Source organism: Neocloeon triangulifer, unplaced genomic scaffold (genome assembly GCF_031216515.1).
Source record: "Neocloeon triangulifer isolate White Clay Creek 2 clone unplaced genomic scaffold, ASM3121651v1 ptg000013l, whole genome shotgun sequence".
In the NCBI taxonomy this organism is placed as follows: domain Eukaryota; kingdom Metazoa; phylum Arthropoda; class Insecta; order Ephemeroptera; family Baetidae; genus Neocloeon; species Neocloeon triangulifer.
The window spans coordinates 1,854,043-1,881,346 of NW_026775555.1; the positions used below are offsets into that span (position 1 = coordinate 1,854,043).

The 27,304-nt window shown below is 38.2% G+C and overlaps 3 protein-coding genes and 1 long non-coding RNA gene across 9 annotated transcripts; 2 read left to right on the forward strand and 2 right to left on the reverse strand.

Moving 5' to 3' along the window:
* Nucleotides 1-55: 55 nt before the first annotated feature.
* LOC132199153 (uncharacterized) lies at nucleotides 56-19,985 on the reverse strand. 3 transcript variants are annotated; one of them, XR_009442082.1, is made up of 3 exons: nucleotides 11,218-11,457; nucleotides 2,280-2,459; nucleotides 56-939 (listed from the first exon to the last, which is right to left on the reverse strand). It is a non-coding gene; the product is annotated as an uncharacterized LOC132199153 (long non-coding RNA). The 3 variants fall into 3 exon arrangements; XR_009442084.1 differs by lacking the exons at nucleotides 56-939; nucleotides 11,218-11,457 and adding exons at nucleotides 1,511-2,180; nucleotides 19,845-19,985; XR_009442083.1 differs by lacking the exon at nucleotides 56-939 and adding an exon at nucleotides 1,511-2,180 and having other exon boundaries at nucleotides 11,218-11,459.
* Nucleotides 689-10,823, forward strand: LOC132199144 (anoctamin-8). Of its 2 annotated transcripts, none has more exons than XM_059623662.1 (16): nucleotides 689-960; nucleotides 2,100-2,185; nucleotides 2,285-2,445; nucleotides 2,503-2,738; nucleotides 2,801-2,917; nucleotides 3,106-3,212; nucleotides 3,420-3,605; nucleotides 3,690-3,842; nucleotides 3,896-4,031; nucleotides 4,185-4,240; nucleotides 5,787-5,861; nucleotides 5,920-6,225; nucleotides 6,282-6,479; nucleotides 6,539-6,670; nucleotides 6,727-6,902; nucleotides 7,067-10,823. In XM_059623662.1, exons 1-16 carry the CDS (start codon nucleotides 810-812, stop codon nucleotides 8,190-8,192), a joined length of 3,402 nt encoding a protein of 1,133 aa, XP_059479645.1. In that variant the 5' UTR covers nucleotides 689-809; the 3' UTR covers nucleotides 8,193-10,823. The 2 variants fall into 2 exon arrangements, with proteins under 2 accessions (XP_059479645.1, XP_059479643.1); XM_059623660.1 differs by lacking the exon at nucleotides 4,185-4,240 and adding an exon at nucleotides 4,706-4,761.
* Nucleotides 19,959-25,926, forward strand: LOC132199146 (centrosome-associated zinc finger protein CP190). 3 transcript variants are annotated; one of them, XM_059623664.1, is made up of 10 exons: nucleotides 19,959-20,035; nucleotides 20,654-20,821; nucleotides 20,881-21,011; nucleotides 21,068-21,298; nucleotides 21,355-21,420; nucleotides 21,473-21,794; nucleotides 21,851-22,401; nucleotides 22,458-23,595; nucleotides 23,823-24,246; nucleotides 24,302-25,926. In XM_059623664.1, exons 2-10 carry the CDS (start codon nucleotides 20,675-20,677, stop codon nucleotides 24,676-24,678), a joined length of 3,387 nt encoding a protein of 1,128 aa, XP_059479647.1. In that variant the 5' UTR covers nucleotides 19,959-20,035; nucleotides 20,654-20,674; the 3' UTR covers nucleotides 24,679-25,926. The 3 variants fall into 3 exon arrangements, with proteins under 3 accessions (XP_059479647.1, XP_059479646.1, XP_059479648.1); XM_059623663.1 differs by lacking the exon at nucleotides 19,959-20,035 and adding an exon at nucleotides 20,047-20,232; XM_059623665.1 differs by lacking the exon at nucleotides 19,959-20,035 and adding an exon at nucleotides 20,047-20,232 and having other exon boundaries at nucleotides 22,461-23,595.
* LOC132199150 (eukaryotic translation initiation factor 3 subunit J) lies at nucleotides 25,013-27,303 on the reverse strand. Its single transcript, XM_059623671.1, has 6 exons — nucleotides 26,936-27,303; nucleotides 26,766-26,848; nucleotides 26,177-26,305; nucleotides 25,988-26,111; nucleotides 25,761-25,925; nucleotides 25,013-25,708 (listed from the first exon to the last, which is right to left on the reverse strand). The coding sequence occupies exons 1-6, from the start codon at nucleotides 26,949-26,951 to the stop codon at nucleotides 25,515-25,517; spliced, it is 711 nt and encodes a 236-aa protein (XP_059479654.1). The 5' UTR covers nucleotides 26,952-27,303; the 3' UTR covers nucleotides 25,013-25,514.
* Nucleotide 27,304: the final 1 nt, after the last annotated feature.

The window sequence follows — 27,304 nt, forward strand, 5'->3', positions numbered from 1 at the left end:
CTCAATATTTCACTGATTATTATTATTATTGTGAAACAATATATTTACTATGATTATTTATTCATCTGGGTCAATACAAAAAATTTAATTATTTAATTATTTTTGATGCAATTTATGAAGTGGTGAAATGAATGCTATTATTATTAATTTCAATTTTTACATATAATATAAAATACAGACAATTGTTCAGTTAATTGTCTGATTAAATTTTTATTGTTTTTTCCACCTCCAACTTAATTATACTTTTTTAATATTGCAAGATACTATGCAATTCATCTGTCTGGGCTAAAGTTTTACACAGTGAATTAAAAATTGCCTTCAAACATCACACTTAATCTTCATTAATTTTGCCTGTGCTTACAGTAAACGTAAAAAAATCTAAGTTAAGTGTTACAAAAATTTTGAGAATGCAAATATGTCTTAATTGGCAGGCCGTCCTTTAAGACTGCTCTAATTTAGCCGTGAAAAAATCGCGTTAGCTCAGCAAGATCAACAGTGAACAAATAAAAACGTGCTCAAGATTAACAAGTTCGCATCACCTGTTCAACTAATAAGCATTGAGTCATTGAGAAAGGACAAAAGAGTCGAGAGGTTTGATCGAGGTCCAAGATCGACGAGACTCGACGGGTGCGCACCACGTCCGGCGCATGGGGTTGATTTCGGTACGTGCGAGCGCAGCCGACGGCGGCACCACGGACGGCGCAACCGAGAAAATAGGCTGGACGAGCGATCGGCTCTGAATGGCGACACCGCCGACGGTGTCTCGTCCTAGCTTATAATCGAGCTGCGCCAATCGGCCGACCAGCAGCATGGAAAGTGTGCCTGGTGAGGAAGAGAAGCAGGGCGCCGAGAGCGGCGCCGTCGCCGCTGAAATTCCAGACAACGAGGAGAATATCGATTTTCAATCGCCCTTCCGTCGACGCAAAGTTTTGTCGCGTGCTACAAACACAATATCAGCGGGTCAGTATGTCGGGGGTGGAATATATGGGCATATGTTTAAGTGCAGCACCGATTTGCCGTCGGATCGAGAGATTTCAAGGGGGCCGATCGATAGCTGCCCCCGGGCGGGCTCGCGAAGATTTTCTTCTGCGATGCAAAATTGTGCGCAATATTTTATATATATTCGCTACATGGCTGTGAGCAAGTGGTCTTTAAAAATCAAGAGATACGATCTTTCGTGAAGTGCAACCACACCCCCCTTCATTCAAATCTGCCATGCAAGGTTGCAGTCTACGGTGGGAAGGTCACCCTTTATACACGCTCATTATATATCCCGCCGTTTCGCTCATAACTTCAGTATTATTAAATAATGATTATAAGGATTCATTTGCTCTTAATTGAGATGAGAAATATTAAAAAATAATTAAAAATTTTCAAAAAATTCAATTTCAATTAAAATCAAGCAAGAGCAACATGTGAATATGAATTACATAATTATGAAAAATTACGAGGTATGCAACACGCTTAACAGCGGCGTCGTGCGGGTCATCTAAAACTTTGACCGCCGGAGAGGCACAAGTAGCCCTATCGCTCACGAACATTAAACTAAAGTACGGATTATTAAATTATTTTCTATGCATAAATTATTTAACGTCAATTATCAGAAAAGATAATTATTCAAAAATTTTCACGGCAGAAATATTGAAATTGAAAATCTGGTTTTCGCTCTCGGTCGTTCTTAACAGAATGAACTTTGTAAGACTGGTACCGAGCAGAGGTTGCCGAAAGTGGGTGATATCATTTTGACGCTTTGCGGTGACCTTTGCCGTTTCAAGTTGAACATGAAAGAGCAAGTCAAGGGGCTGGGCAAAATTTTTGCACCCAGCAATAGACATCAAAAGTACAAGGCACAAGCAAGATGAGAAGAGCAAATAATAAAGTCGACGGTAAAAAGTTTCAAAAGTCTTCTCGAATTCGCTGATTTGAATTTAAAGGGCGCTACTGTGGGAAGTGGGAAAGTTTACTTTTACCGCTTCTAACCAAAGAATATTCCGTGATTTTTTTGTTCGTTTGTTTATTATTTTGTATTTTATTCTTCTCGCAGTTCAAACGAAAATAAACAACGGTGCGTTGATTTAATGAGATGTTGTTTGTTTCAGCAAGCAAATTACTTCGCCAAAAAATACCATGCTCAGGTCATTTGATGACGCCGCGCAGATTGTGGCTGCAATCCGTGCCCACTCAGGTAAAAAAATAAAAATAAATAGTTTTCCATTGGAAAATTTCTTATCATTTACTGAAAATCTTAAAAAAAATTTGAAATTGTATACGTTTTTTACCTAAGGACTGCGACATGGTGATGACTTTCCCATCCGGCGCGTCCGACGTGACCCTCATGTGGTTGTTGCAGCGTCTGCGGTCAAGCACACCAGGTCTGGTGGTGCACGTGCGGCACCACGCTTCCACCGACCGCTACGGCTTCTACCTGACAGCTTCACCCTCCTTGTAAGCATCTCACACTGAAGCAAAATTATTAAACAAATAAATACAAAATAAAAATAGGCTGCTGAAGGCGGCGGAAGAGTTGCACTTGGCCAAGAAAGTGAAGGGTGCGTATGGTGGTGGGCAGAAGGAGTTCGTGCAGCACGAGTCGCACATTTTTGAGGGAATCGAAGAGCAGGGCTCGTTTTTCACAAGTCAGGAGCGGCAGTGGCTGGTGCTCAACCTCCTGCAGATGCTGCGCGCCACTTCCGGAGACGAGGTGGCTGGACTTCGGCTCATCGAGGGCCAAGCCATTGGTAATATTTCGTATTAATTTTAGTCGGTTACGCGTTTGAGGAGGGGAATTTCAAATTTGCAGTGCCTAAGTGTATTTCTGCTGGAATCATCTCTGAAGTCTTTCCTCTGCACGACACTGAGTCTTTGAAACGCCTTCAAAAATCCTGGGTTCGAGCCATCTTTAAGAGACAGCCACTCGGTAAGTACCCGTTTAAAATAGACTCTCGCCTCTTTGTTGCCACAATTCTTTGAAATTCCTAGCTACGCAATTCTTTGTAGCGCAGTCTTTTTATTATTTTTACAACAAAATTATTGTTTTAAATTAATATGGTATTTTATAATGTAAAAATGAAATAATCTAAATAATAATTTTATTTGTAATTTTAGATCAGATCTGTGAATATTTCGGCGTAAAGATTGCGATGTATTTTGCGTGGCTTGGACACTACAATACTGCTCTTATTGTGCCCGCCATCGTGGGGTTCCTTTTCTGGGTAAGACCGCTTTATTTGCCTTCCAGATGTGTTTTTATCACAGCGAGGGTTGTTTCGCCGCCCTCTGACATTAAAATGCAACGAGTTTTTGAAGCAAACGCGAACATTTGCATTTCGACATCTGGGGAATACAAATGACCCTTTTGTCATAAAGCACCTGTTAACACAGCTCAACAAAAATTAAAATGAGCTGAAATTTTCCGACAGGTGTTCATCTGCGGTGGTAACCAAGCGAAAGAAGACATTGGCTTTGTGATTTTCTCACTGTTCAACGTGATTTGGGCGACTGTGTACCTGGAGACGTGGAAGCGGTACAGCGCCGAGCTCGCGTACCGTTGGGGCACCCTGGACCAGCGAGACGAGTTGCTAGTTGAGCCGCGGCCTCTTTTTACTGTGAGTCGATGGAATAAAAAATTAAAACGCGCTAGCAAACAATTATTGCACACTGTATAATATATATGAAACTCGTTTTCGCAGGGGACGCTGGAGAAGAGCCCAGTCACAGGCAGACTCGAGCCGCACTATCCAGCATGGAAACGACACGTGTTCCGTTACTTGATCAGCATCCCAATCATTGCATTGTGTTTGGCTGTGGTATTTGTCGTCATGTTTCTCATCCTCCAACTGCAGGTTTGTCCAAGCCCGCGAATTCTTTGCTGATTTTGACCGCATTTTTTTCGTAGGAATGGTGGGATGGGAAGCTTCTGGCCAAGGGATACCCCTTTTGTCTGAGCTACATCCCTAAAATTCTGCTCGCCTGCGTCATCACATTGATGGACGATTGCTACTACAAAGTGGCTCTGTGGTTGAACGACTGTGGTGAGCAAATTATAATTATTTTTACTTCAATCGATTTTTTATTTTTTTATTTAGAAAAATAACCGCTCGATTTGGACAGTATTGAAAATTTTGTGCATAATTTTTACTCTCGATGAGATACTTAGACGGGGGCAATTGTGTATTTTGTTGCAGAAAATTATAGGCTCGAGGAAAAATATCAAAATCATCTAGTTATTAAGCTAGTTATGGTCAGTAAAAACAGCATCTCTAACAAAACATATTATTACTTTCGTGAAAACTTTTGTGCTCACCCCCCATCTGCTGTTCCCGAATTTTATGTTATGAGTGTTTCCTCTGTAAAAATATATTGTGGCCTTTGATCTTGGTTTTTTATGGCGTGAAATTACTTCGCAGTCACTCTCACATTATGCAAATTAATAAAACCTCAAAATGATGGCTGCAGATTGTTATGCATCATGAGACCAAATATTATATATAATTTTCGATATGTTTTGCGTTGGTAAACGGATTTATGTGTTTCACCCTGAAAAACCGACTAAAATGCATATTTTTCTTTGTGACGAGTCGTGCCAGGGAGACTGATAATGAGACCATATTTATGTTTGGCTTAATAAGTTTAGTTTAAGAAACAAACAATTATTTTGAGAATGTTTTTACCGTTTTTACAAGTTTTCTTTCCATTTCGCTCTCAGAAAACTACAGACTTGAGACCAAGTATGAAAACCATCTAATCGTCAAAGTAGCATTGGTTTGTATCCGAATCAGTAACTATACGCTGAATTGGTGTTTCGTGTCAAACGCATGGTTTATGTTTTTGCATGGCTTTCAATTACACCAATTATTTCTAGCTTGATATTATACATATTTCTTCAGCCGCCTAAACCACACTCTGCTGTTAGTAGATATCGATCATTTATTATTTTCGTAAAAACTATTATGCGGTAGGTTTTTTATTTGCACAAATACTTCCTTCAATTGTAGAAAGCAGTCTAAAATTAAATTTAATCAATGCAGGCCTGGTAATGTTTGAATAGCTTTTATATAATTAAATAGTTTAGCTTTTGTCATGATCTTTATATCAACAACAATAGTAGATCTGTGGAGGTCGTTTTTAAAAAATTTGGAAAAACACGTTTTAAAAATAGATTTTTATTATTTCTTAAAAAAATTACACCAATTTTAAATCTTTAATTAAATGAAAATGAATACTTGCATGCGCAATGATAAAAATATTAAATCAATTATATCATAGACCTCTTGTTTAGATTTGTAGTTGATATTAAAATACTCAAAAAGCCTTATGATTTTAGTAAGATTTGAATTTAAACTAGATATCTTTCTATCTTTGGCTGGTAGTATATTTTTGTTCATATTTCGTTAATTAACTGTGTGCTTGTTCGTGCGTGTGAAGAAAATCAATACAAATGCTGAACTCTTGTTAGATAAAACTATAAATAGAATTTTAATGTAAATAAAAATCCAAACATGCTTCTGGCAAAAGTAACGATTATATCGTTTCTGAATAAAGAAATAATAATTTCTGCTAAAATAACAGATTTAAAACAATTTTATCCCTTTTAAGCGGATCTAACTGTATTTACAGTAGGAAAAAAAATTGTTATTTATGATAATTGAGTGAAAAACTAAAGAACAAAATACTAAATTTAAAGCACACGGACGTACACGCTATTTTTACACTTTTGTTCCCATGCAGCTTATAAAGAGCCAAACATAAATTCGCAACTAACAATCGCATGCACCCTTTTGTTGCAGTTCCAGTTCGTGAATTCATTTCTATCACTATTTTATATTGCTTTCTACTTGCAAGACCAAGAAAAACTGAAAGAGGTAAATAATAATTATTATATTTTGCGCCTCACGATTTGAACAAAATTTATTTGCCTAGCAACTTGCTGCTCTTTTGATTGCTCGCCAAGTGATTGGAAATATCAAAGAGTGCGCTCTACCGTACTTGCTGGAGCAATTTCGCCTTGCTAAACTGAGTTTTGAGTTGTTCGGCGCTTTGAGTCCGTCCGAGGAGAACAAAAAGGAAGTTAGGGAGCCTGGAAGCAGCAATTCTAAAGAGTCTAAAGCATCAACCGATGCGGAAGACGCGGAAGTTGCTGATGAAAAAGCCGACTCAGAAACAAAAGATGGAGACAGGAAGACAAGAAATCTGAGTCAAGCTGAACTTGAGGGAACTCTATTAAAGGCATTTACTTCCGGTTTAATAACTTCAATTATGTTAATTTCTATTTTATCAAACAGTATGACGGTACATTCGAGGACCATCTTGAGATGTTCATTCAGTTCGGATACGTCGTGCTTTTTTCATCCGCATTTCCCATGGCAGGGCTTTGTGCAATGCTCAACAATTTGATTGAAATCAGAACAGATGCCTTCAAATTGTGTTTCATATTTCAACGACCTTTCGGCCAACGTGTTTCAAATATTGGAACCTGGCAGGTAAGTGCGACTAATTATCAAATTATTCGTCCTTATTTCTCAATTTAAATATATCGCAGGACGCCATGGAAGTGATGGGAATAATTGCTGTTTTGGTAAACTGCGCATTGATAGGTCTTTCTGGCCAAGTTCATCGCATGTTTCCTGAAATGTCAACGACCCAAACGATCCTTCTTATAGTAATTTTAGAGGTAAAATTTAAATTATTTTTATTTTACAAATTTTCATAAAACGTTTCTGATTGCAGCACATAATGCTCTCTCTGCGCTTTATTATATCATACGCAATCCCTGACTTGCCCTCTTGGGTGGCGACAGAAATGGCTAAAGCTGAATTTGCACGTCGAGAAGCGTGTAGAAGGGCATCATCGACAGCCTCTCCTACTCACGACCTGACTGGAGATTCCGGTCTTGTTATTGGAAGGTGAGGAAAATAATTTTAAAAATAAATTATTAAATTGCTTTTTCACTCTTATTATTTTCCATTTTTAAGCCGCAATTTTTTTTAAATTCCTGCTTGATTTTGACTTGATTTGTGAAGAACAAATAAAAATACTAATTTGGTTGATCTTGGTTATGTCCGTTTAGATTTGTGGTTTCTCCAGCCAGCGAAGAGGATGAGCAAGAAGAGGCACCCAAAAAAGAAATTACCCCGGAGGCGAAAATTGACGACGAAATATTCCTTGCAAAGCCAACACTGCCGCAGTCTATTTCGACAAATCAAATGTTGGACGAAAAGGCGAAAAGTAAACCTGAAACGCCTTCACCTGGAAGGAGCCACACGGACTCGAGCGAGTCAGATCATGAAAAGTCGGACAAGTCTTCTCCGCGGTCGGGCGTGACCAAATCAAGAGAGTGGCTAAGCGATGAAAAAAGAAGGGATCCTTTCCCTCCTCTCAGTTCTCAGATTCTAAACCACCACTTGACGATTGGGCCCCACGGTGGAATCGACTGGGTCAAACGTTTCGGCCTCGACACGGCAGCGACTAGAAAATCCGGAAACACCATCCAGTTGGACACTCGCGGTCGATCTGCAAACAGCGAGTCCAGTGAGGAAACAGCCTCAATCCGACACAGCACCGACTGCATCTTGGCCAAAGACACTGCCGCCTCAGATACTGACCTGCTCAGATCAGCACCACCGTGGATGCAGCCGAGGTCTAAATTTAGATTTTCCCCTGAAAAGGATGGCACGAAGCCCCCTGGGCCAGCTGAACAAACCTTGGGCCCAGAAGTCCGACGGCCTAGCGCTCCAGCAAGCACACTGGAAAAGGTTAACGGCAGAGACGAGTTGTTGCAGCCTAGGTTAGAAGCACCTCGCGCGTCTCTCGACCCCTCAAACGCAGCTCTAGTGCCAATGAGTGTCAAGTCGGCGCCTCCTCCACCAAGGCCATCCACATCAGAGGTGGTAGAGGCTTCAGGATCTAAGCTGACGGCGGCAGAAGAATTGGCCGCAAAAAAGAGCAGAGTCAAGAGCAGTCTTTTGAAACGGGCCCGCAGCGTGGCAATATTCTCCCTCAAGCTCAAAGAGCGGCGCGCCAAGGAGGCAATGAAGGAGCAGGAAAAGGTCTCGAGTCCACCAAAAGCTTCTCAGCAGTGGACCGGACGCAACCCAGATAGGGTCGAGGGCGAGCTGTCATGCATTCCTATTGAAAAGCTCATCTCCGTGGACGACGTGGCCAATGAGCTAATGCGGAAACGCACTAACACTTGACATGGAGGCACAAACGCCTTGTCCTCCCAGGCTAGGGAATTCAATATTTAAACTTAGTCTAAATCACCACATTTCATATTTTTCAGCCATTTTTCTTCTAAAATGTAATTAAACGACAAAAAGTGTATTATCAGAGGACAAACATATGAATTCAGTGGGGGAGACTTAAATTTAGTGGCATGCAAAAATTGAAGCATTTTTTTCACCACCAAACAAATTCAATATAATTCACATTAATATTCAGTTATGCTTTCACACAGTACATGAAAAAAAAATTGCGCCTACCGTAAAAAATTATTAATTACTTGATTCCAATATAAAATCGCCAATTCTGGAACAAATGAAATAGGTCAAATTTAAAATTTTGGTCCAAGTGGTGAAAGATTGGCCTCTAATTGTAATAAGCAGTTGATCAGTACAGTCTCCTATACCAGTAACCTCATCAAGATTATATTTTGTCTATAGTAACGTTGTTGGCATGTTGGTGAGAACATTGCTTATTTTTAGATTTTCAACTCGTGGTACTAAATAGTGATTGTGAAAGCGCGAATATTCATACATTATGTAGTAAACGTCTAGTAGTTTTACCTAGTGCATAATATTTGTGAGACAAGTCGAGCAATAATTAGCTGACTTATTCACATATTATTATTATAATTTTTTATAACTTTCTTAACACGCTGAATTGGACGAGTTGTACAATTTTTGTGATTTTTTAAACTTAAATTATGCAAACGATTTAATTAAAATATTACAATTTTTGTTCCTACCACAATTGAACAATTAATTTGCAACTAAATATAAATTAAAACTATTTGCATAGTTAAAAAAATATATAATCTAACCACAAAGAAATCTAGTGTTTCGGTTGGTCACATTAATTTAAAATCATACAGCGTAGCCTTTGGTAATGTTCCAAATTTTTTAGCACACGTTTCCCTGGTTTTGCGTAATTGATGTTAAGATAATATACACTCTCTTAGAAGTGTATAAACTAACTAGTTTGTTAAAAACGTAAACCATATTACATTGAAAGACTAGGAAAGGGACTAAACTGAAAGCATTCTAAGTATGTGCCGAAAACCGGCATAATAAAGCGTCCACCCGCCGCTGAAAGTTGAATAAAAGTTTGAATTAATTGAAAAATCGGTTCATAAACGAATTTTCAAGGTAAATTTTGAATTATACTTGTGATTTCGTATTTTTAATTTTAACGTTAACGTTTTCTAGTTATTGGCAAAATGCCTTGCAATAAAAAAATAGTGATGAAATGTAAACGGGCCTTGAAGTACTTGAAATTTTTAATTTCAATTTTGGTTTTCTACAAAAATCATAATTTTCAACTAGATCACCTTTTCTTTTAAACATAAGAATCTCCTCGAGTGCCCATTTTTTTTCATTTGAATTAAAAAATGTATAAACGTTTTTTGTTCAAATTTATTGCGTCAGAAATCTGTACAATGTTAAACAGAGAAAAGGGAGTGATAAATATTGTACCACACGAGCAACGAATTTTCTAAAATTCGCGTAGGTGGCTCAAAATAGTTTGATCGTTTCATTTTCATTTTGTTCATCGAAAAAGTTTCCTGCAATTAGCAAATGGACAGTTATTGCTGTATAACTTAAAAATAATAGTAAAAAATAACTGAAATTCAGCGACGAAAAATAATTTTGTGTAATTGGAGAGAAATTATTGAAATGCTTGATTTTGGCATGGTATTGAGTTTTGATAAGTTTTGAGGTTCTGTCCATGCCGCAAGTCTTTCAGGTTAATTAATTTTCTACATAACCTGCATTTTCATAGCATAAAATAATTTAAAAACAAAGTTTGTTAATATGACAAAAAATGTAACTCTGCATTCGTCCTAAACTGTTTTGAGCGCCAGTGTAATTCAATTAATTTGTTCTATATTTTTACATGGTGCTTTTGAGTATTGATCACGAACTTTAAAAATACAACACACACATAAACATGTAAAATAATAGAATCCATACCACTACTTCAAAAAAATGATAGTAAAAAAGTAAGTCGGCATTTGATAAATCAATGCTTGTTTGAATAATTTGAGTGCTTATTATCCGTAGTGCAAATTTTAGCAGCTTTTGAAAACAAACCGTGAACTAGAAGCACAGTGCTTTATAAAAACGATTCAGACGAACATGTTAAATTGCACGCAAATACAATGATTCCGCCTGTCGTGGTAAGTTTGCTGTAATTTTCTGTGATATACTTTGTGTTGAGTATTTTGAGGAAAAAGCTGCAGTGGAATAAATAATCTTTTGTATATAATAAGACCAAAAAAAGTTGATAAAAATAAGCGCTTCATTCCATTACATAAATGAAAAATGCACCTTAATCGGTCTAAAAAATAAATAACGTTTTGATTTCGTGTGTGACACACGCAGCGTGTATATTAGTCTGTACGGAGCACAACACAAAGCATGAGTTCATAAATGTGTACGGCCTTTAGAATTTCTGGTGTTGCAGATGGACTAATTAATTTTGCGCAGCTGTAACATGAGATTTACTATATATAATATTAACGATGTTTAACTGTGTATTTTATGTGCTCAAAGTGCCTATTGCAGAAACCTGTCGTTTTGAGAAGAATAAATGTTGTGCATAGCTCAATAAAATCACTTGCTTTTCAATTCAAACTCAAACTAAACTTGGTGATTAGAGTTTAAAATCGTCTTTTACTCGATGAGTTTTGTCAGTTGTTTACTGTTTAAGAAAAAACAATAAACAACTTGCAAAACCAATCGAGGAAAAGCCGATTATAAATTCAAATCAGCCCTCGATCGTGAAATTCTACCACCTCTCTTAACTTATTTAATTCAGATTTTAATTTTAATTTCGTCGATGATTTATTTTCTGGAGCTTTTGCGCTGGCACAACCGGCGGCGCGAATGCTGTTATAAGTAAAAAATTTCCATTTTATCAGATATCAAAGGTACATCTCCAAAAAACAGCATCTCTCTCTGCCGCCGCCTGAGAGGAATGCAGTCCCTTGTACATACTGACCTTGGAGCTAGCTAGGAGCTCATTCTCGTATTGAACTCTTCACCAAAGTGCACATACAAAAGACGTCCGACCAAACGACCGACAATAGGTACAAAAAACCGCGCCGACTACGCCTACGCGCTCAACATCTCTCTGCCGTGTGGCGAAATATTCCGCTTGGCTCTCTCGCAGTTTATTGCACTTCTTCTTCCTCGTCCACCGGGCAACTCTCAGTAAGATTTTATTTTACGTGGCTTTTCTGGGTGTCTCTTGAACGGTGGCCACTGACTGTAAATCAAGAGAGCGCGTAATCGAAGGCCGAATAAATATGCGCGTCGTCGAGGGCGAGTGTCGTCGTTCGCTTCACCGACGTCGACCCGTTTGTAAAAAGCGATTTAGCAACGCTTAAACTCGACATATTTGCAAAAGTAAGTAAGAAAGTCTCGTTTATTAAAAAAAAAAAAAATATTACTAAATATAAATTTTACAATTTGCTTTTTTTTGTTCCCTTGAATATCACAATATCACACACTGACTGCAAAGATTAAAATCAGCGGTGAGTTTGATTCTTTCTGATTTTTTTATTTTTGTCGCTCAGAGATAGATTTCTGCATATATTATAGAAAATATCGTCGTCACTCGAGTGGACACGGTTCAAGTCATTCGCCCGCATTATTTGGCGGTGCGAGCTCGGGACGCATTTTGGAGGAAAATCACTAGGCTGAAAACGGGTTCCTTGGAAACCCGGCCGGCCGCAAGATTGGGTGAAAATGCGGTTCCTCCCGGTCAGCAATAAATTGCTGGAAATAATTTAACCTGTTTAAATAAAAAAGTGACGTCACCGATGTGCGGATAGCGCCAATGGAGCAGCGAAGAAGTTGGTTTGCCGCCACCACGCAGAAAATCTTCACTAGTCACGGCCAATAAGAGAAGGGCACAACAGGTAACTAAGAGGAACGTCATATAAAGTGTGTGCCGGCCGCGCGCACGGCGTCATATTAAGAGTTCCATGCTCGCGGCCGGCAGACACGCACTCGCGCCGTCCGTGTGCATTCGAAACTGGTAATTGTGCCCTGAGTGTTGTGATGGATCAAATTTGTTGAAACGGACATCAATTTTCGGTGAGTGCTCCAATCCCGCGAGTTAATTTTTTATCTCCTCAAACAAAAATCTCAAATCACCGGTGAGAGTAATAATAATTAGTCGAAACACACGCCAGATGTTTTGCTTTTCGTTGGAATTTATTTCCATCTCGCTTGGGCTTTTTCTGATCGTGTTACGAAATAATCGTGAAGCATTATGGGATGTTCGTGATGGTTTCGCAAGGGCCGGTCAGGCGTTTCGGAGCCGCGTTTATGGCTGCTGCGGCGCTCGGGGGCTTTGAAACCGCTTTCCGCGCTTCACAAAGGCATCTTTCCATCCGAGCAGGCCAACTGCTTAAAATCTGGCGCGGGTGTTTTCTACAAAATTTTCCTTGAATAAAATTGTACACTTTCTCACATTATGTTGAAAATAAAAAAGCTACCAAGGCTTATTTAAAAAAGGATAAACTTTTGCAAATAAAGTTTTTTTTAATTTTTAAATTCATTCGTTTGTAGAAAATGGATTATTGATTATTTATAAAAAAAATAACATAGAATTTGAGAGAATATAAATAATATTTGTGTTTTTTAAACAAATATAATTAATCGATTTTGATTCTTCATCAATTATTTAATTTAATTTGATATAAGGAAATTATTTTAATCTTGATGGTTTGAGATAAAGTAAACGCCGCGGTTCAATTCGTGCTTATTGTTAGTACTTTTTTTTGCTATTCTTCTGAATTAATCGCGTTTTAGGAAGAGAGTCGGTTTGACCTTACGCAGCATCTGGACCGTCTGCAATGGCGTCAGTTTTTTTATGTGTGCGAATCAAGCTCCTCACCTTTATCCGCGCCACGTTCACGCAAATCTTTGTTCGCCACGTGTGCTAATTTCCTTCCTAAAAGCATGCAGGCAGCATGCGCCGCTCTCCACGAAATGATTTTTTTATTTTCATTTGCAGTCTCTCTTAATTGCCCTCCCCTCCCTGAGCCATTGTGGTGAGAATCGGCGACTTCCTTCCTGGAAACATTTCATTCATCTTTTGGCGACGTAAAGCAGTGTTTTGGCGAAAATTACTTTGCTCAATTTGCTTCCAAATATATTTCATTCAATTAACGCACAAAATGATTTTTAAACGGTGCAAATAATAAAATTATTGAAATTGAGATAGAAACGCTCATAAATTAATTACGGAAAATAAAAACTCAATAAACCTTACCAGAAAAAACTTTAAATTAATCAAATGTACGTTATTATTCTTCTGCTAAGAAAACCGACAATTATTTTCAATGAATAAGTTTAAATTAGTTTTGATAAATTGAATTTATTTAAAAAAATCAGTGGTATGCAAAGTTTAGCGTTTTGCTAGTTTAAACCCTTTTCTCTCTTTTTCAAATTTAATTTTTTTATGTCAATTGAGAAAGTTAAATAAATAAATAAATTATAATAATAAAACCATTTTTAAATATTCAACGTGTTTTTTTCGCTTCTCTGATTTTAATTTTTTTTTAATAAATTGTCCGTAATTGAATTTCATTCACTTCAGGTGCACTTTTGAGCTTAATGCGATTGCATGCCGGAGAAAAAAAGATTTCCGCAGTGTGTGTCGAACGAACATCTTGCTCATTGTGTCTCAATTAATTGGAGGAAATAAATAAGCTCGGCGAATGTCGCACCTTTTTGTTGTCGGCGCGCAAATGGAGCAAAACCCGTTTCGATTCAGTTTGGCGGGGGGCGAAGCGCGGCGGCTGCGAAAGATGCTGTGTGATTGAGACGGATTTTCCATGTAGGGGTATGTGTGCGTGCCGCGAGTGCAAAAATACAAGGTTTTGGTACACGTCATCCCTGCAGCCTCCGCGCCGCGCTCAAGGCTAACAATAATATGGAAATAATCACTTTATGTGCTTCGCGTCCACATAGACTGGGACTAGACGGGGCATGCCTTGCAGACCTTGGACCGCGCCGAGAAAGAGGCATGCGTCTGCACATTTCGCCGCGCGTCTACCTTTTTACATCTACCTTCGCTGCAGATCGGTTTTGGATCGAGCCTCGCTCACTCGCCAATAATTTCCTCTCGGTCGCTTCGTTTAAATTTTCTTGCGTATTTAAATTCAAATTCTAGAATAACAACTTGCAAAAAATTTGTACCCGTTTTCTAGTAATCTGAATAACGTGTCATGTGACTCTCGAAAATTGTAAAAGGTACGTATTAAGTTTGGCTCTTCGGAGTAACTGTACGAGGCTGGAGCAGTGACGATGCACTGCTGCCGAGACCTCATTTGCATTCGCCTAACAACCTGATGACTCAAAACTAGCCTCGCTCTTGGGTAAAAATTAACACCCATTTCAAAATATCTCATGTTAATTATTTGTTACTATAAAATTCTTGCTAACCCCGCCTTGATTATTGACAAAAAATCGCCGCTAATAAACACAATAATAATTATTCTAATTATGACTTGAATATTTTCACAATTCTGATGTAATTCATAATTCACAGAGGTTTGTTTCAATCTTTGTGTGCCGCGTGTTTAATGTTCAATTCTTTCACCCGCAGCAACCAGTGATAAAAGCTTTGGAATTCGACCTTCTCCAGGAGCTACTTTCCCAGGTGACACATTCATCCTTGATGGACCTCCAAGACTACTTTTAAGTGCTGCTTTTTTCTTTGGTTATCTAGCTGTATGAGTGTTTTAAAACGGTCATAAAGCTAGTTTACCGAAGCTAAAATCTGCAACAGGTCAACATTCACCGATCTTATTTTTATCTATAATGCACATATTTGTCGGTTTTTTTATAATCTTGGGATTGCCGCAAAACTGCAAAATTGTGTATTTAAACGTGCATTTTGCTGTTTGTCACGTGGATATATATTTTTTATTTTTTAAATAAGGCAATCAAAAAACCTCACCACCCGAATTGTTGTGGCGGGTTGAGTTGGCCTGGACCAGGTTGCACATTTTTGGGCTGCCCTCAATGATAATGAAATTATTCATTTGTAAGAAAATTGTATATATTTGTAGCAATGGTAAATTAAAATTAATCATAATGGAGCGAATTCTTTCAAATAAGCCATTGCAATTTTTCTGTTGGTAAAAATGTTTGCAGCACTTTCAAATGGTGACAGAGTCGTTAATTATTTTTGCGTGACTTCCTTCGTAACGACAGTCGTGATGTGAATTAAAAATTCGCTGGTGCGAATTGAATTGTTGTCAATAATCAATAAATAATAATAATTGGCATTTTAACCGGTTTTTATCGGTTGTCAATTGCTAATACAATTCATTATTTGATAACATTTAAATATATTTTGTAAACAGTATGAGAAAATGTACCGACTAAAATGTTAATTACATCGTGGGGCGAGACATGTTCCATTGGCGTCACCAATTTTGTCGCCAGAAACCTGTCGCCAGCAGAGAAAGCCTGTGAAGTCACGCACTAGGCAAGATTCGTCGCACACCAACATTTCTGTGTTCACGCCCAAACACTCGATTTATTAGCGTGTTTGGGGAAAATTCGATTCAGACTATTAATTTACTGGAAAATTAAAAATTAAGACTAATTTTTGCAATCTAATTTTCTACGTTTGCTTCCAGCTCTGGCTTTGGAGACTGCACGGCCGGCTTTTTTTCGATGCATGTTAATTTCAATAAATGGGCCGGTCGCACCGAATTGCAGAGAGTAGCTTGACCCGCGAGAGAGAAGCGCCACGAGATGTGAGCTTCCACTTAATCAGAGGTGGGCGGCCGGCCGACCGACCGGCCTGTTGCTGCTTAACGGTACCGCTATATACCTAGGACACCTGGAAAGCAGGGCCGGGTCATTCACCTTGTACATCATCTTGGCGGATCCACTCTCGGATCGTTTGATCAGCATGTCTTATCAGCATACGGACGCCAACCAGTAAGTTAAAACTAACAGCATCCATTTTTCGCCAACTGCGAATCGCGCCTTCAACACTAACCTTAATTTTTCCCACATGTAAGCATTATTGAAGTTACACTTTAAACTCAAATTAAAATATTTCAGCAGTTAAAATTTCTGGCGACTGAGCAGTTGAGTTCAAATTGGACTGGTTTTATAAACAGGTCTTGTTCTGCAACAGGCTTATATTGTATTTTTTACTGTGTGCCTAGTTTTCTCCCAACAAATTTTTTTCACTGTGGATATTTATTTTTTACTTGTTTGGAGAAACATCAAAATCAAGTCAATCAATTGTTAATATTTATTATTTTTACTACTCAAGTCGTAATAAAATTTAAATTAGAAAAATTCAATTAATATTTCTAGGAGTATTTTTTTGGGTGAAACTACTTTTAACCGCTTTTAACATTATTAAAAAGTCTTATCATCAATAATCAATACTTTTTCTTTTCTATGTTGTTGAGAAAAAGAAAATTACATTGATTAAGCAATTTTTACTTTAATGTCGTTCTTTGTACCCACCGTGGAGCAAAAAAGATGGCTGCGCTCAGCTCTGCTCAGGGTGTCAACGCGTTATTCAGCCCAGCGAAATGGTTTATTTTCTCAGGGTCTGGATGTAAAGTTGCGCGAGAGCAGGTCTTTATTTTTTTACCTGCTGCCCGGCCTGTGTTCCATTCTTTCTTTCTTTTTATTTTACACAATGCACGACTAACTGAGGCCGGTGGACGACAGCGGCGGCGGCGGCGTCTGCTCCCTCCACAGGCAAGAAGACCTGCCAAACCGCATTCCACCCTACCCTGTGGACCACATTTGCTAGTGCAGAGCGGCTAAACGAGCAAAACCGAATTTCATTCTACTTTTATCGAATAATGGCCAATTAATTTTTCATCCGTCACCCCCCCCTTCCCTTTATTTATTTAAGGAATAATTTAAAAAAGCTCAAAACATTATGTTTTATAAAGTTTTCCCTTACGACAGGTAACACAAATTTTCATTAATATTATAATTAATTTCATAGATTTAATCAAATTTTCTAGCAATTACACGCAAAGACAGCGCAAAAATTCAGAGACGCCGTGCAAAATTTCAATAATTTAATTAATCTTATTTCAAAGCCAAAGCAAGATTTTTTATCACAACTTCTACGTCGATCAATGCATATTAATATTAATTAATTAATACTAATATTTTATCTTTTTGAATTATTAATTTTTTGTGAGTCCTTGCGAGTGTCTTGAAAGTAAATAAGAAGACAAAAAAAGGAAATAATAGTTTTAAAAAAATTGATTCTTAACTCAACAGAAGCTAAGAATTTTCAAATGAAATTTTAACTTGGATAAATTTAAAACTGAAACTGGAATACACTTATCAACGCAAACACGACACAACTCTAGACTAAAAATTCCAAAAAAACACTACTTACACTAACAAATTAACAAGAAGCTTAGAATTTCGTTCTGATTAAAACAAGCTACGGCATTCAGAAAATGCTGAAACCTTGCTTGACTAATTGCATTAAAGTTGAATTATTGGTAATTATGTAAGAAAAATTATAGGAAAGAACATTTTTTTGTCAGAATGAGCTTTACGATCATTTTTCATGATTTATTTAGCAATTTAGCTACATAATTTTCCAAGCCCACGTTGGAAGTTCAAATATTTTACAACATCAAGTTCTGTTTAAAAAACTAACGCCGGAAAAATTACGCCATAAATTTAAGCAATTTCATTGGTTATTTTCACTTTTACCTATTCTGCACATATATTGATAAATGCCAAGATTAACATTAAAATCATATTCAGAGAATGTAAATTTTGGTTCTTCATTATAACCTTCTTTAATGTTCATGAGAAAAAAACTAAAATTAAACTGATTTTTTCCAACATCAGTCTTTACTCTAAATTGCAAGCATATACGAGGTTTCCATTGAATGTTGTTTTGTCTGTTATATTAAGATTCAATTTTCAATCACAATAAAAATTAATTAAATATACTTGAGTTTAATTTACATGAAAGTTTTTGTCTTCATATATTTAATAGAAGCGACCGATGAACTATGAAATTTGAATTCAATTCAGTATTCTCATCAATTTCAAAATAATAAATAATTTTGCCTGCGTTTAAAAAAAAGCACATTAATTTTAAGTGTTCGGCGGAGAAGCTAAGGCAAGACAAACTACTGATTTATTTCAATTCCTGAAAGAGCTTTAACTGCTTTTCATGTGCGGTTCATCGTTTGCAGGAAAAGCCATTAAATTTTGTGCAATAAGCCGATCCCCCACGTATACCGCGGCAGTGCGAATAATTATAAACTCGATTTTCTCTGGCTCCTCAATAAAAGGAAAATTAAAATTTAAGTCGCCGTGAATGAGGTGCTTGTGAAACCGAAGCCAAGGTCCGAAGGAGGAGGAAAGGGACGCGAGGGCGTGCAGATCGAAAAGCGACCGTTGCGTGGTGGCGGCACCACAAGGGACCGGCCTGACCGGCCACAGCCATCGACCACCAGCGCCGACGAAATTTGGCTGCGCCTTTTTTGCTGTCGCAAAAATAACCTGACTTGCTCAGCCTGCCCCGCCACCCGCGCTAAACCTTTGTTCACCGCGCTGCAGACGTCCCGACCGAAGCGGCAAAAAGAAATCATTCTTCAAGCATTGATGCCAATTATTTAACGCTCATAATCAGGATAATTTTTAATTAATTGTTATGTACATTGTCAAGTTATGTTCCGACTCTGCAATGCCACTTAAGAATTAATTATGAAATGTAAAAAAAATATCCTTAAAAAAATATTGGTTTTATTCAAAATTATAAGAATTACCAAAATAGTGTTTTTTTTTTTAAATTTGTAATTATTAATGTGTGTCTAAAATAGAATTGCATTTTTTTTTTTTAAATTTTTACCTAAGAAGTTGTAGATTTTGTAAACTTGTACATAACATGTATGATAATAAAAAATTCTCACCATTATTTATTATTTATTATAACTTTGTTAAATAGCTGTTTTTTTCGCATCCAATCCCGACTACATCTGACCCATCTCATAGCAAAGTTGTGTAATGCAATGGAACTAATAATAGCACCCAACGAATAAAATAATAGTTCGTAATTTATTATATATCATTTTACACAGATTTCCGTTTTTAATCATTTGTCCATTTGATATTCAATTAATTAAATCTTGTGTCTTCATCATTGATGTTGGAGAAAAACTTTAAGAAATTTAATTTTGAAGGAGCTTCAGATGTAAAAGATTTACGACCGTGAAGTTTTTTTCTTCAAATTATGCAGCGTTAAATTTTTAAGTAACCATTGAATTAATAAATTAATACGTTTCTTCTTCAAATATTAATTTATATTGATATTGAGCATCAATACTGTGGTCCGTGACATTTGCGTGAAAGGAAACGAAAAATCCAAATCTGGGCAATAAATTAATGCAAAATAAATCTGCAAAGAAATTGCATGCAAAGCGCACCATGAAACACAAGAAAATCATGAACATTTCCGGCTGCGGCAATTGACGACAGCTAAATTGACCGCGCATTCGTGGTTTTTAATTCGCAAGGGTGATGCAAAAATTGGCAAAAACAAACAACATTAAAATAAAAGGAAATCAACGAAAAAGAAAAACTCACCACATGAAACTCACGTTGCTTTTGGAGCAGCGGGCACGCCCACCTTGACAGGGGCGCGAACGAAATAATTCGGAAATTACCGCCGGTAAGCTAGCGTCATCTCTGGAAAGAAGCGGCGCAACACGCAAGGTCACTCCATTTGCCGACATCATCGTTTCAGAGATGGAGCCTTCTTTCGCTTTCGGATTTTGGTCAGTATATTCGCAATTTACAAAACATGTTGGGCGATTCGCCTTCGCAATCACGAGATTGCCGACTGCCGAAATCGCGGAGGGTCGGTGAGGGGGCGATGTAGTCCGGATTCGGGCGCCACCCCTGCCTCGAGTGCGGCCTTTTTGCAATCAAGCCTAACCCGTCGCCGACCTTATTTTGTTGTTTTTTACCTTCTGTGAGTGGCCCCTGACTTCAGATTGCACCCTGTTTCCAGTCATTCTGCTTTAATTAAGAGGAAAATCTTAAAATAAATACTGATGAAGATAACGATTTCCCTTTTAGCAACAGCATTCAACTTATGCAATGGCATTTTTTTGTTTATTCAAATCTGGACCGGCCCCTTTTCTTAGCTTTTTTCCTTCCTCTCAATAACAAGCCCAGTATTATTAAGTATGGGAAATTTAATTGAACGATCTCCATTCGCTATTAAATAAGAAAAATATCATATGAGAATTTTTCTAACAGAAGTACCAATATGTATTAAATTTTATGGATAAATAATTCATAATTAGGACAAAGTTTTTATTAGTTAATCTAACCTCCTAAACCTCTGTTTTTATTGCTAAGATTAATGGAACAATATTGAAAATTTTCAGATGAACTAACACACTTTCAAAATGCACGGCGAAGGTGACGAGGGTGCCACTCGGCAGGTGAAGGTAGACAACTGGGGTCCATTTTTCCTACAAAGACTTCAGCACTTTTTTAACAAGAGTGACTTCTGCGACTTGACTCTTCTATTTGCGAGTGATGTCAAAGTACAGGTAAAATAAAGCTTTTTAAATAATAATATGTCATGTAATCAAAATTTACAATGTTTTAGGTTCACAGTTTAGTCCTCAACTCTTGCACAGACTACTTTCAACAATTAGAGAAGAAAAATGGGCTGAACGCTGACAACTGTTTGGTCATGCCCACGGACCTTACTTCGGAACTAGTTTTGCCTATTATCAAGTACTGAAATTTAAAATTCGTTTGATTTTATTATTATGAATTCTTCCTCTGTTTAGATTTATGTACACTGGAAAGCTAGAGTTCAAGGAAAACCTCACAAAAAAATTATACTACACAGCTGGAAGGCTGAATATGCCAATATTGACAAAACTTTTAGATGCCCAGGGTTCTTCTGAAAGTCATCCAGAAAAAAGTGTCAACAACTCGCATCCTACAATATTAGCAAAGAGCCTCGGAAATCGGAAAGTTCCTTCAAAGGACCTTCCCGAAACCCTTCCTGGAAGAAGGTAATTCTGCATAGCTGCTAAATTGCTTTTATTCATTATTCTTATTTTTGTTTAAGGTTGCCCATTTGGAAGAAGAGGAAAGCGCCAGTTTCATTTGATGATCCAGTGCCAGAAAATTTAGCGTAAGTATTTTGTGTGTGCTGATCTGAAGTTTTTTATTTTCTGCCTGTGTAGGATTTCTGAACGAGTCTTTGAGCAAGACGATGAGCCTCCAAAGCCTACTAGGTTTGAATGGCCCGAGGATGAGGAGACTTTAAAGAATTACTCTGAAGAGTATTCTCAGCCGTTCGATTCTATTACATATGAGTCGGCACCTTTGCTGCGGCACAAAGCTGCCACGCCTGCTAAAGGACCTGAGGAGGAGAAGCCCACAGATACTTTTGAGGAAGTAAAAGCTAAAGTAGCTCCCATTAAGCGACTAGCACCATCAGAAGCAGATTCGGCTTCGAAAAAGCCAAAAATGATTGACATCCAATCTGTCAAAGAGTATCTGAAGGTTGGTCCATTCTTCTTTTGTAAATTATTTTGAATTCAATTGATTTTCCTGTTCAGGAGCAAGCATTGAGAAAAGAGATAGTTGGCAACGAGGAAGACGGGGAAGATGCGGCAGAAGAATCCAGCATGGCCATCACGGACACTGCAGATGATGACGACGATGAAGAAGATCGGACAGGGGACACTCACGAAGAGTATTTAGATAATCCAGAAGACTCATCAAACACCGTCACCCCACAGACAAAGTCCATTCTTAAGCAGAAAGTTCCAGAGGATAGTTCTCCTGGGGCAAAGAAAGTTAGGTTCTCGCTGGCAAGCCAACCCGACCAGCTTCAATCTCAGCAGGAGACCATTGTGCAAACTGGCGAGACAATCATTAGGTCGGACGGAGGTTCTAGCGCCGAGAATCATGCAAAAATTATCTCCGAAGTGCTGAAAAAGTACCCTCACTTGGTGCAAAACAACAAAAACATCAAGCTACGCATCATGAAGCAAGGAGCTTACTCGGAGGACAGCACTGCCAATAAAAAAGTCTCGTATGTCGTTCTGAAGGCTGGCGAAAAGGGCAACAAGGCTCCAGCTAAAGTCATCATTAAAACAGGAAGCAGGTATGTGCAAGTCCTAAGCATGTTGTTGAAGAAAAACTAATTCAATTATTTTTCAGCAGGTCAGACAACATAGGGAATCTGATGGTAAATACACCACCTCCGGTAGTGCCGAAGCCAAAACCGATTTCGGGTGCTGAAAATACCACTGGTCCATGGCTATGTCACACTTGCGGCTCCAACGAAGATCCCATCAACTTTGCCACTTACTTTGAATACAGGCGTCACCTGCAAGAGGTGCACATGGAGAAGATTGACGCTAGGATTTGCGAGCACTGTGGCTACCGCGCAAGCAAACGCAACCTGCTGTTGTACCACTTGTTCACCAAGCATGGAGTTCAACCACCACGAAATGTTGTCTTCCCCAAATGCGACCAGTGCGAGTATGTGGCCCTCAGCGAATCTCTGCTAATCAAACACCGCAACAACCATTCGAACAACAAAGAGTTTGTTTGTAAATTGTGCGGTGCCGGCTTCAAGAGCAACGGAGCTCTCCAGGGTCACATGCAAGCAAATCTGCACTCTGACCCCTCCAAGAAAAAGTACGAGTGTCCATTCTGTCAGAAGGTGTTTGTCCGTCAAATAAACTTGAAGGCGCATGTCCGGGCTGCACACAAGGAGGTCGGAAGAAAGTTTGTCGATGAAATGGAAGACGAGTCTGCAGATGGAGATGCGGCAAAGAAGGCTTTGGAAGAGTCATTGACCTTTGAGCAGGCCACTGAAGCTGAGACGCTGAACAGCGTTGCCAACGGAATTGCCTCTCAACTGGGACTTGTTGAACACCAGTTGACAGAGGTCGACCAGCAAGCCATGGTCCAAACCATCCCTAACGCGGACGGCACTGTGCAGACGTTCATCATCTCCGCAATGCCTGGACAAGAATACATAGTGCCTGAAATGCTTACCGGCCAGGCTGGCGAGCAGTACCAAATATCAGCGAACCAGCTCGCAGATTTGGTGCAGTACGACACTTCTAACATGGGTGCTGTCGTCAACTCGCTAGGTGCAACGGGCGGACAGCAGACCATTGTCATTACTTCTGCGCCCTCTGGTTCCCATGAGCAGCTGAAGTTGATATCTGCTGACGGGAGCACCATTACCGGCTCTCTTGACCAACTGGCTCTCCTTGCCGGTCACAACATTTTGGTGGCAAATCCAGATGGCACAACAACCACTGCTGGGGAAGCAGGATTTCAGGTAGTTTTTTGTTGATGATCTAAAAATATTCAAATCCTTTCTAAAGAATTCTAAAGAAATAAAAAAAAAAAATAAAAAAAAAAAATTAATTGGGTGGTGCCTTCTGTCCCACCAATAAAGGGCACAGGCCGACAAGACTTTGTCTTGGCCTGACCCTAAAAAAAAAAAAAAAAAAAAAAAATTAAAATTAAAATTAATGCGGACTTTAAAACGCTTAACATTTTCAGGCTATTCTTCAGTCAAATGGAGTTTTGACCTTACAACCGGTTGGTCATGTTATTCAAACAGAAGGAGAAGCAGTGGGTGAAGAGGGGTTAGTGCAACAAGCGTACGTAACCCAAGAGAATGCCATGCTCACCATGCCTCAGGAAGACGCTTTGAGCAAAGACGGCGCAGAAAATCTGATCCGTTTTGCAGAGATGGACAAGACGTATGTGACCTATACAGAGCAGCAGCCTATGCAGGTGGCCATTGAAGAAGCTGGTGAAGAGGTCACCCATGACGAGCATGTGCAGCAACATCTTGAGGAGATGAGCGTCCACCAGTCTGTTCAGTTGCACGAAGCAATGCCAGTTGAAACCGATCACCAACAAGAAGTTGAAAATTTACAACCAGAAACGGAGCAGATTTCATTGCCAGAAAATGAGAACGGTATGTATTATCTATTTATATAATAATTATGCTCAATAAGTTCATTCATAATCAGATGTAGAGGTCCAAGAGCCTGTTTCGGAGGACATTCCAAAGGAGGACGAGTCCTTAGAAATGCCTGTCGAAGAGTTACCGCAAGTGGAAGAGGTAGCGGTATCTATTGACCCTGAACCAGAAGTCATGCAACAAGAAGAAATTCCTAACGAGGAAATGAGTGTAGAAATGACACTTGAGATGGCAGAGCAACAGAATAAGCAGAATTTATCTGAGCTGATTGAGGAAAAGGCAATTGGCAGCATTGAAGATGTGGGGGAGCCTACCGTGGACGTAAACGAACCTGATAATGAACCAGAAAGTATGATTATCGACGAAAGCAATCAATGTGAAGTGGTCGAGCAAGAGACGAGCTCTGCTGACAATTGCGCCCAATAACTTGCGTATTGAAAGCGTCGGGTGTGTAGCAAGTGTATTCAAAATTGGTGTGTATGCCATACATCTATTCCATTACTTGATTAGGCAAAACCGAGTGGACGTGAAGTAATTTTTTATCACATCTTCAGCCGAAATATAAAAAAAAAAAAAAAAAAATAGCTAATAATTATTAAGGCCAGGACTAGCCACTGGGATTGATTGGTCATTGGCAATCCCTTCAGTTGTCTTTGTTGCAACTTTAGTGAAATAATAAAGAAATGTAAAAAGCTTTACAACAAGCTCCTGTTTTTATGGTTTGTATCCGTTTTTCTAACTTGTACGGCACAATGAAAGATTTAGCTTTACAAAATTTTATTTCAATTTCTAACATCACGCATCCAAATTTTTATGTTCGCATTTTCTTCAGAACTGTTGTCATAAAGTATATTAAAGATTTTCACAAATATAAAACAACCCAGTCTAGTAACATTTGCTGCGTTTTGAATGAAGCCCTTCATCCTTAAAAAACTTCCCAACTTTTGTTTTTTTTCCGATTCATTTTTTAATTGGTACCATTACCACATTTGCATTTAAAAAATCTCTACAATTTAGAAAGTATAGCAGTTAAAAATTAAAACATAAGTTTTCTCTAGGCACAGGATTTTTATGAAATAAGTAACACATTTAATATTTAGACGTGTCATGCTTTTTTGCACCACTTGATATCAAGTAATTTACATTTGAAGTGAGCAAACAAAAATAATTTGCCGAACTCAATTTTCCTTTTCTTATAGTTTCCTTCAAGGTATTGCTCCTTGATAGACACTATGGAGGAAGTCTTTGTTTGTTCTCAAAGCTTAAATAAAGTCGTCAAATTCCTCAACGTCGTAAGCCGAATATTCGTCCACAATTGCCGATTCACCTTCCACTCGCAACTTTGCCTTTCCCTTTCCTCCTTTCTTCTTTGCCTTGTCGCCCTTTTCAATTTTCGTCTTTTCCAGATGTAGGTTGTCAATGGTGTTTTTCAACTTCTTCAAATCATTGGAGGTAACTGGAAGAAAAATATCTTCAGTTGTTGCAACATTAATGACAAAATTCCTTACGATTGGCACAAACGTCTCGAATTAGTTCTTCAACAAACAGAGGGAAGTGCTGGGAACTTGAGAAGGGAATAATTTTTTTAACTAGAGCTTTTCCGAATTCGTCAAATTCTTCTTTTGAGCTAGGGAGCATAGCATCAATTCCAGAACCACTGCCTTCGGTAATGCCTATTAGTTGATTGATTGATTAGTCCTAGTTGAAATATCAATTTGCTCAATTTTATGCATACCAAAAGTTTCTATTGCTGCTCGCAAATCTGCCTCCTCTTGCAATTTTTGTTGTCTCTTCTTCTCTGCTAATCTTTCTTCAGGTGTCATTGGTTTTTTGGATTCCATGGCAAGTTGTTCAGATCTCTGAAAACGCACAAACGACATTTTTGTTAAATATATCAATATGAAAGCTAAATGAAATTTATCACCTCTTTTTCTTCAATCTTTTTTGACAAACTTTTCTTGTTCTTCTTAGCAGGTGCTGGTGCAATAGAGGATTTTTCCTCTTGCTTCTCAGTGTCCTTCTTTTCCTCTTCTTCATCATCTTCCCAATTGTCCTGGGAAATTCAATGAAATTAATTAATAGTCTCTGGAAAGAACAAAACTGATATGTCATTATGTAAATTTAGACAGGTTTCAAAATGAAATTCGTACAAGAAAAATGTAGGTCAGCTTAATAATTATATATTCTAGGTGATATCAATGACCATAATAGTCTCGTCTAACTTACAGACACCTCAGAGTTTATTTTATGAATCAATAATTAACTGAATTAACTAATCCTTCAATATTGAATAATAAAATTGGCAATAAGATAATGTTGAAATTTGTTTTTAAATATGATCATGTGGTTTACAATAATTTAATAAAATAAAACGAAAAATATTCTCTTAATTTGCATGAATTACTTTTGAGCAGCGCTAAACACAAAACTTAGAATGTGCATGAAAACTGCATGATTGAGAAATAATGTTAAAATTATCTAGAACTTAGAAGAAAGTCATAAAAATATTTTACCTTGACGTCATCATCAAGGTCTTCGTCATCCCATTTTCCAGCAGCTTTAACAGTTACTTCCTTTGGCTCAAAACCATCAGCATCTGCAAATAAATTTGCACGCGAAAATTAAATTCAAGAAACCTCAATTATGCACTCGAGTGGATGGAAATTGCAAAGTAGAAACTTACCCCAATCTTCCTCCATATTGGAAGGACCTCACGTGTACCGATTTTCAGAAATCTGCGTATCAATAATGCGAACCACTTGGCGTAGCACAAGAATCGTTCAGGCGTCGGCAAGTCAAACCAGATTTATCATTCGACTTCGTAGAATGGAAATTCAACTGGAGAAATTAAAATTGTTAACCACGAATCAACAGCATTGGATTTTTTCGGGCCATGCGACAATGACAGAGCTTCTCGTTTCTCGTTAACCCCGTAGGAGGCGTGTATGTACCAGTCCGAACATGAAATGAACCGAACGAACGACGAACGGCTACGAATACGAACGAGAATATAGAACGAAACGAGCAAAAATGGGCGGGGCTCTGGTAATTT

What these genes read in the sequence shown, in the direction of transcription:
- LOC132199144 (XM_059623662.1), top strand. Translation starts at nt 810, where the DNA reads ATGGAAAGTGTGCCTGGTGAGGAAGAGAAGCAGGGCGCCGAGAGCGGC. An exon ending in CTTTAAGAGACAGCCACTCG is followed by an intron (nt 2,918 to 3,105) that starts GTAAGTACCCGT and finishes TTGTAATTTTAG; the next exon opens with ATCAGATCTGTGAATATTTC. An exon ending in TCCGGTCTTGTTATTGGAAG is followed by an intron (nt 6,903 to 7,066) that starts GTGAGGAAAATA and finishes ATGTCCGTTTAG; the next exon opens with ATTTGTGGTTTCTCCAGCCA.
- LOC132199146 (XM_059623664.1), top strand. Translation starts at nt 20,675, where the DNA reads ATGCACGGCGAAGGTGACGAGGGTGCCACTCGGCAGGTGAAGGTAGAC. An exon ending in CTGTCAAAGAGTATCTGAAG is followed by an intron (nt 21,795 to 21,850) that starts GTTGGTCCATTC and finishes TTTCCTGTTCAG; the next exon opens with GAGCAAGCATTGAGAAAAGA. An exon ending in CTGGGGAAGCAGGATTTCAG is followed by an intron (nt 23,596 to 23,822) that starts GTAGTTTTTTGT and finishes TAACATTTTCAG; the next exon opens with GCTATTCTTCAGTCAAATGG.
- LOC132199150 (XM_059623671.1), bottom strand. An exon ending in ACCTTGATGATGACGTCAAG is followed by an intron (nt 26,306 to 26,765) that starts GTAAAATATTTT and finishes TGAATTTCCCAG; the next exon opens with GACAATTGGGAAGATGATGA. An exon ending in AAAAGATTGAAGAAAAAGAG is followed by an intron (nt 26,112 to 26,176) that starts GTGATAAATTTC and finishes GTGCGTTTTCAG; the next exon opens with AGATCTGAACAACTTGCCAT.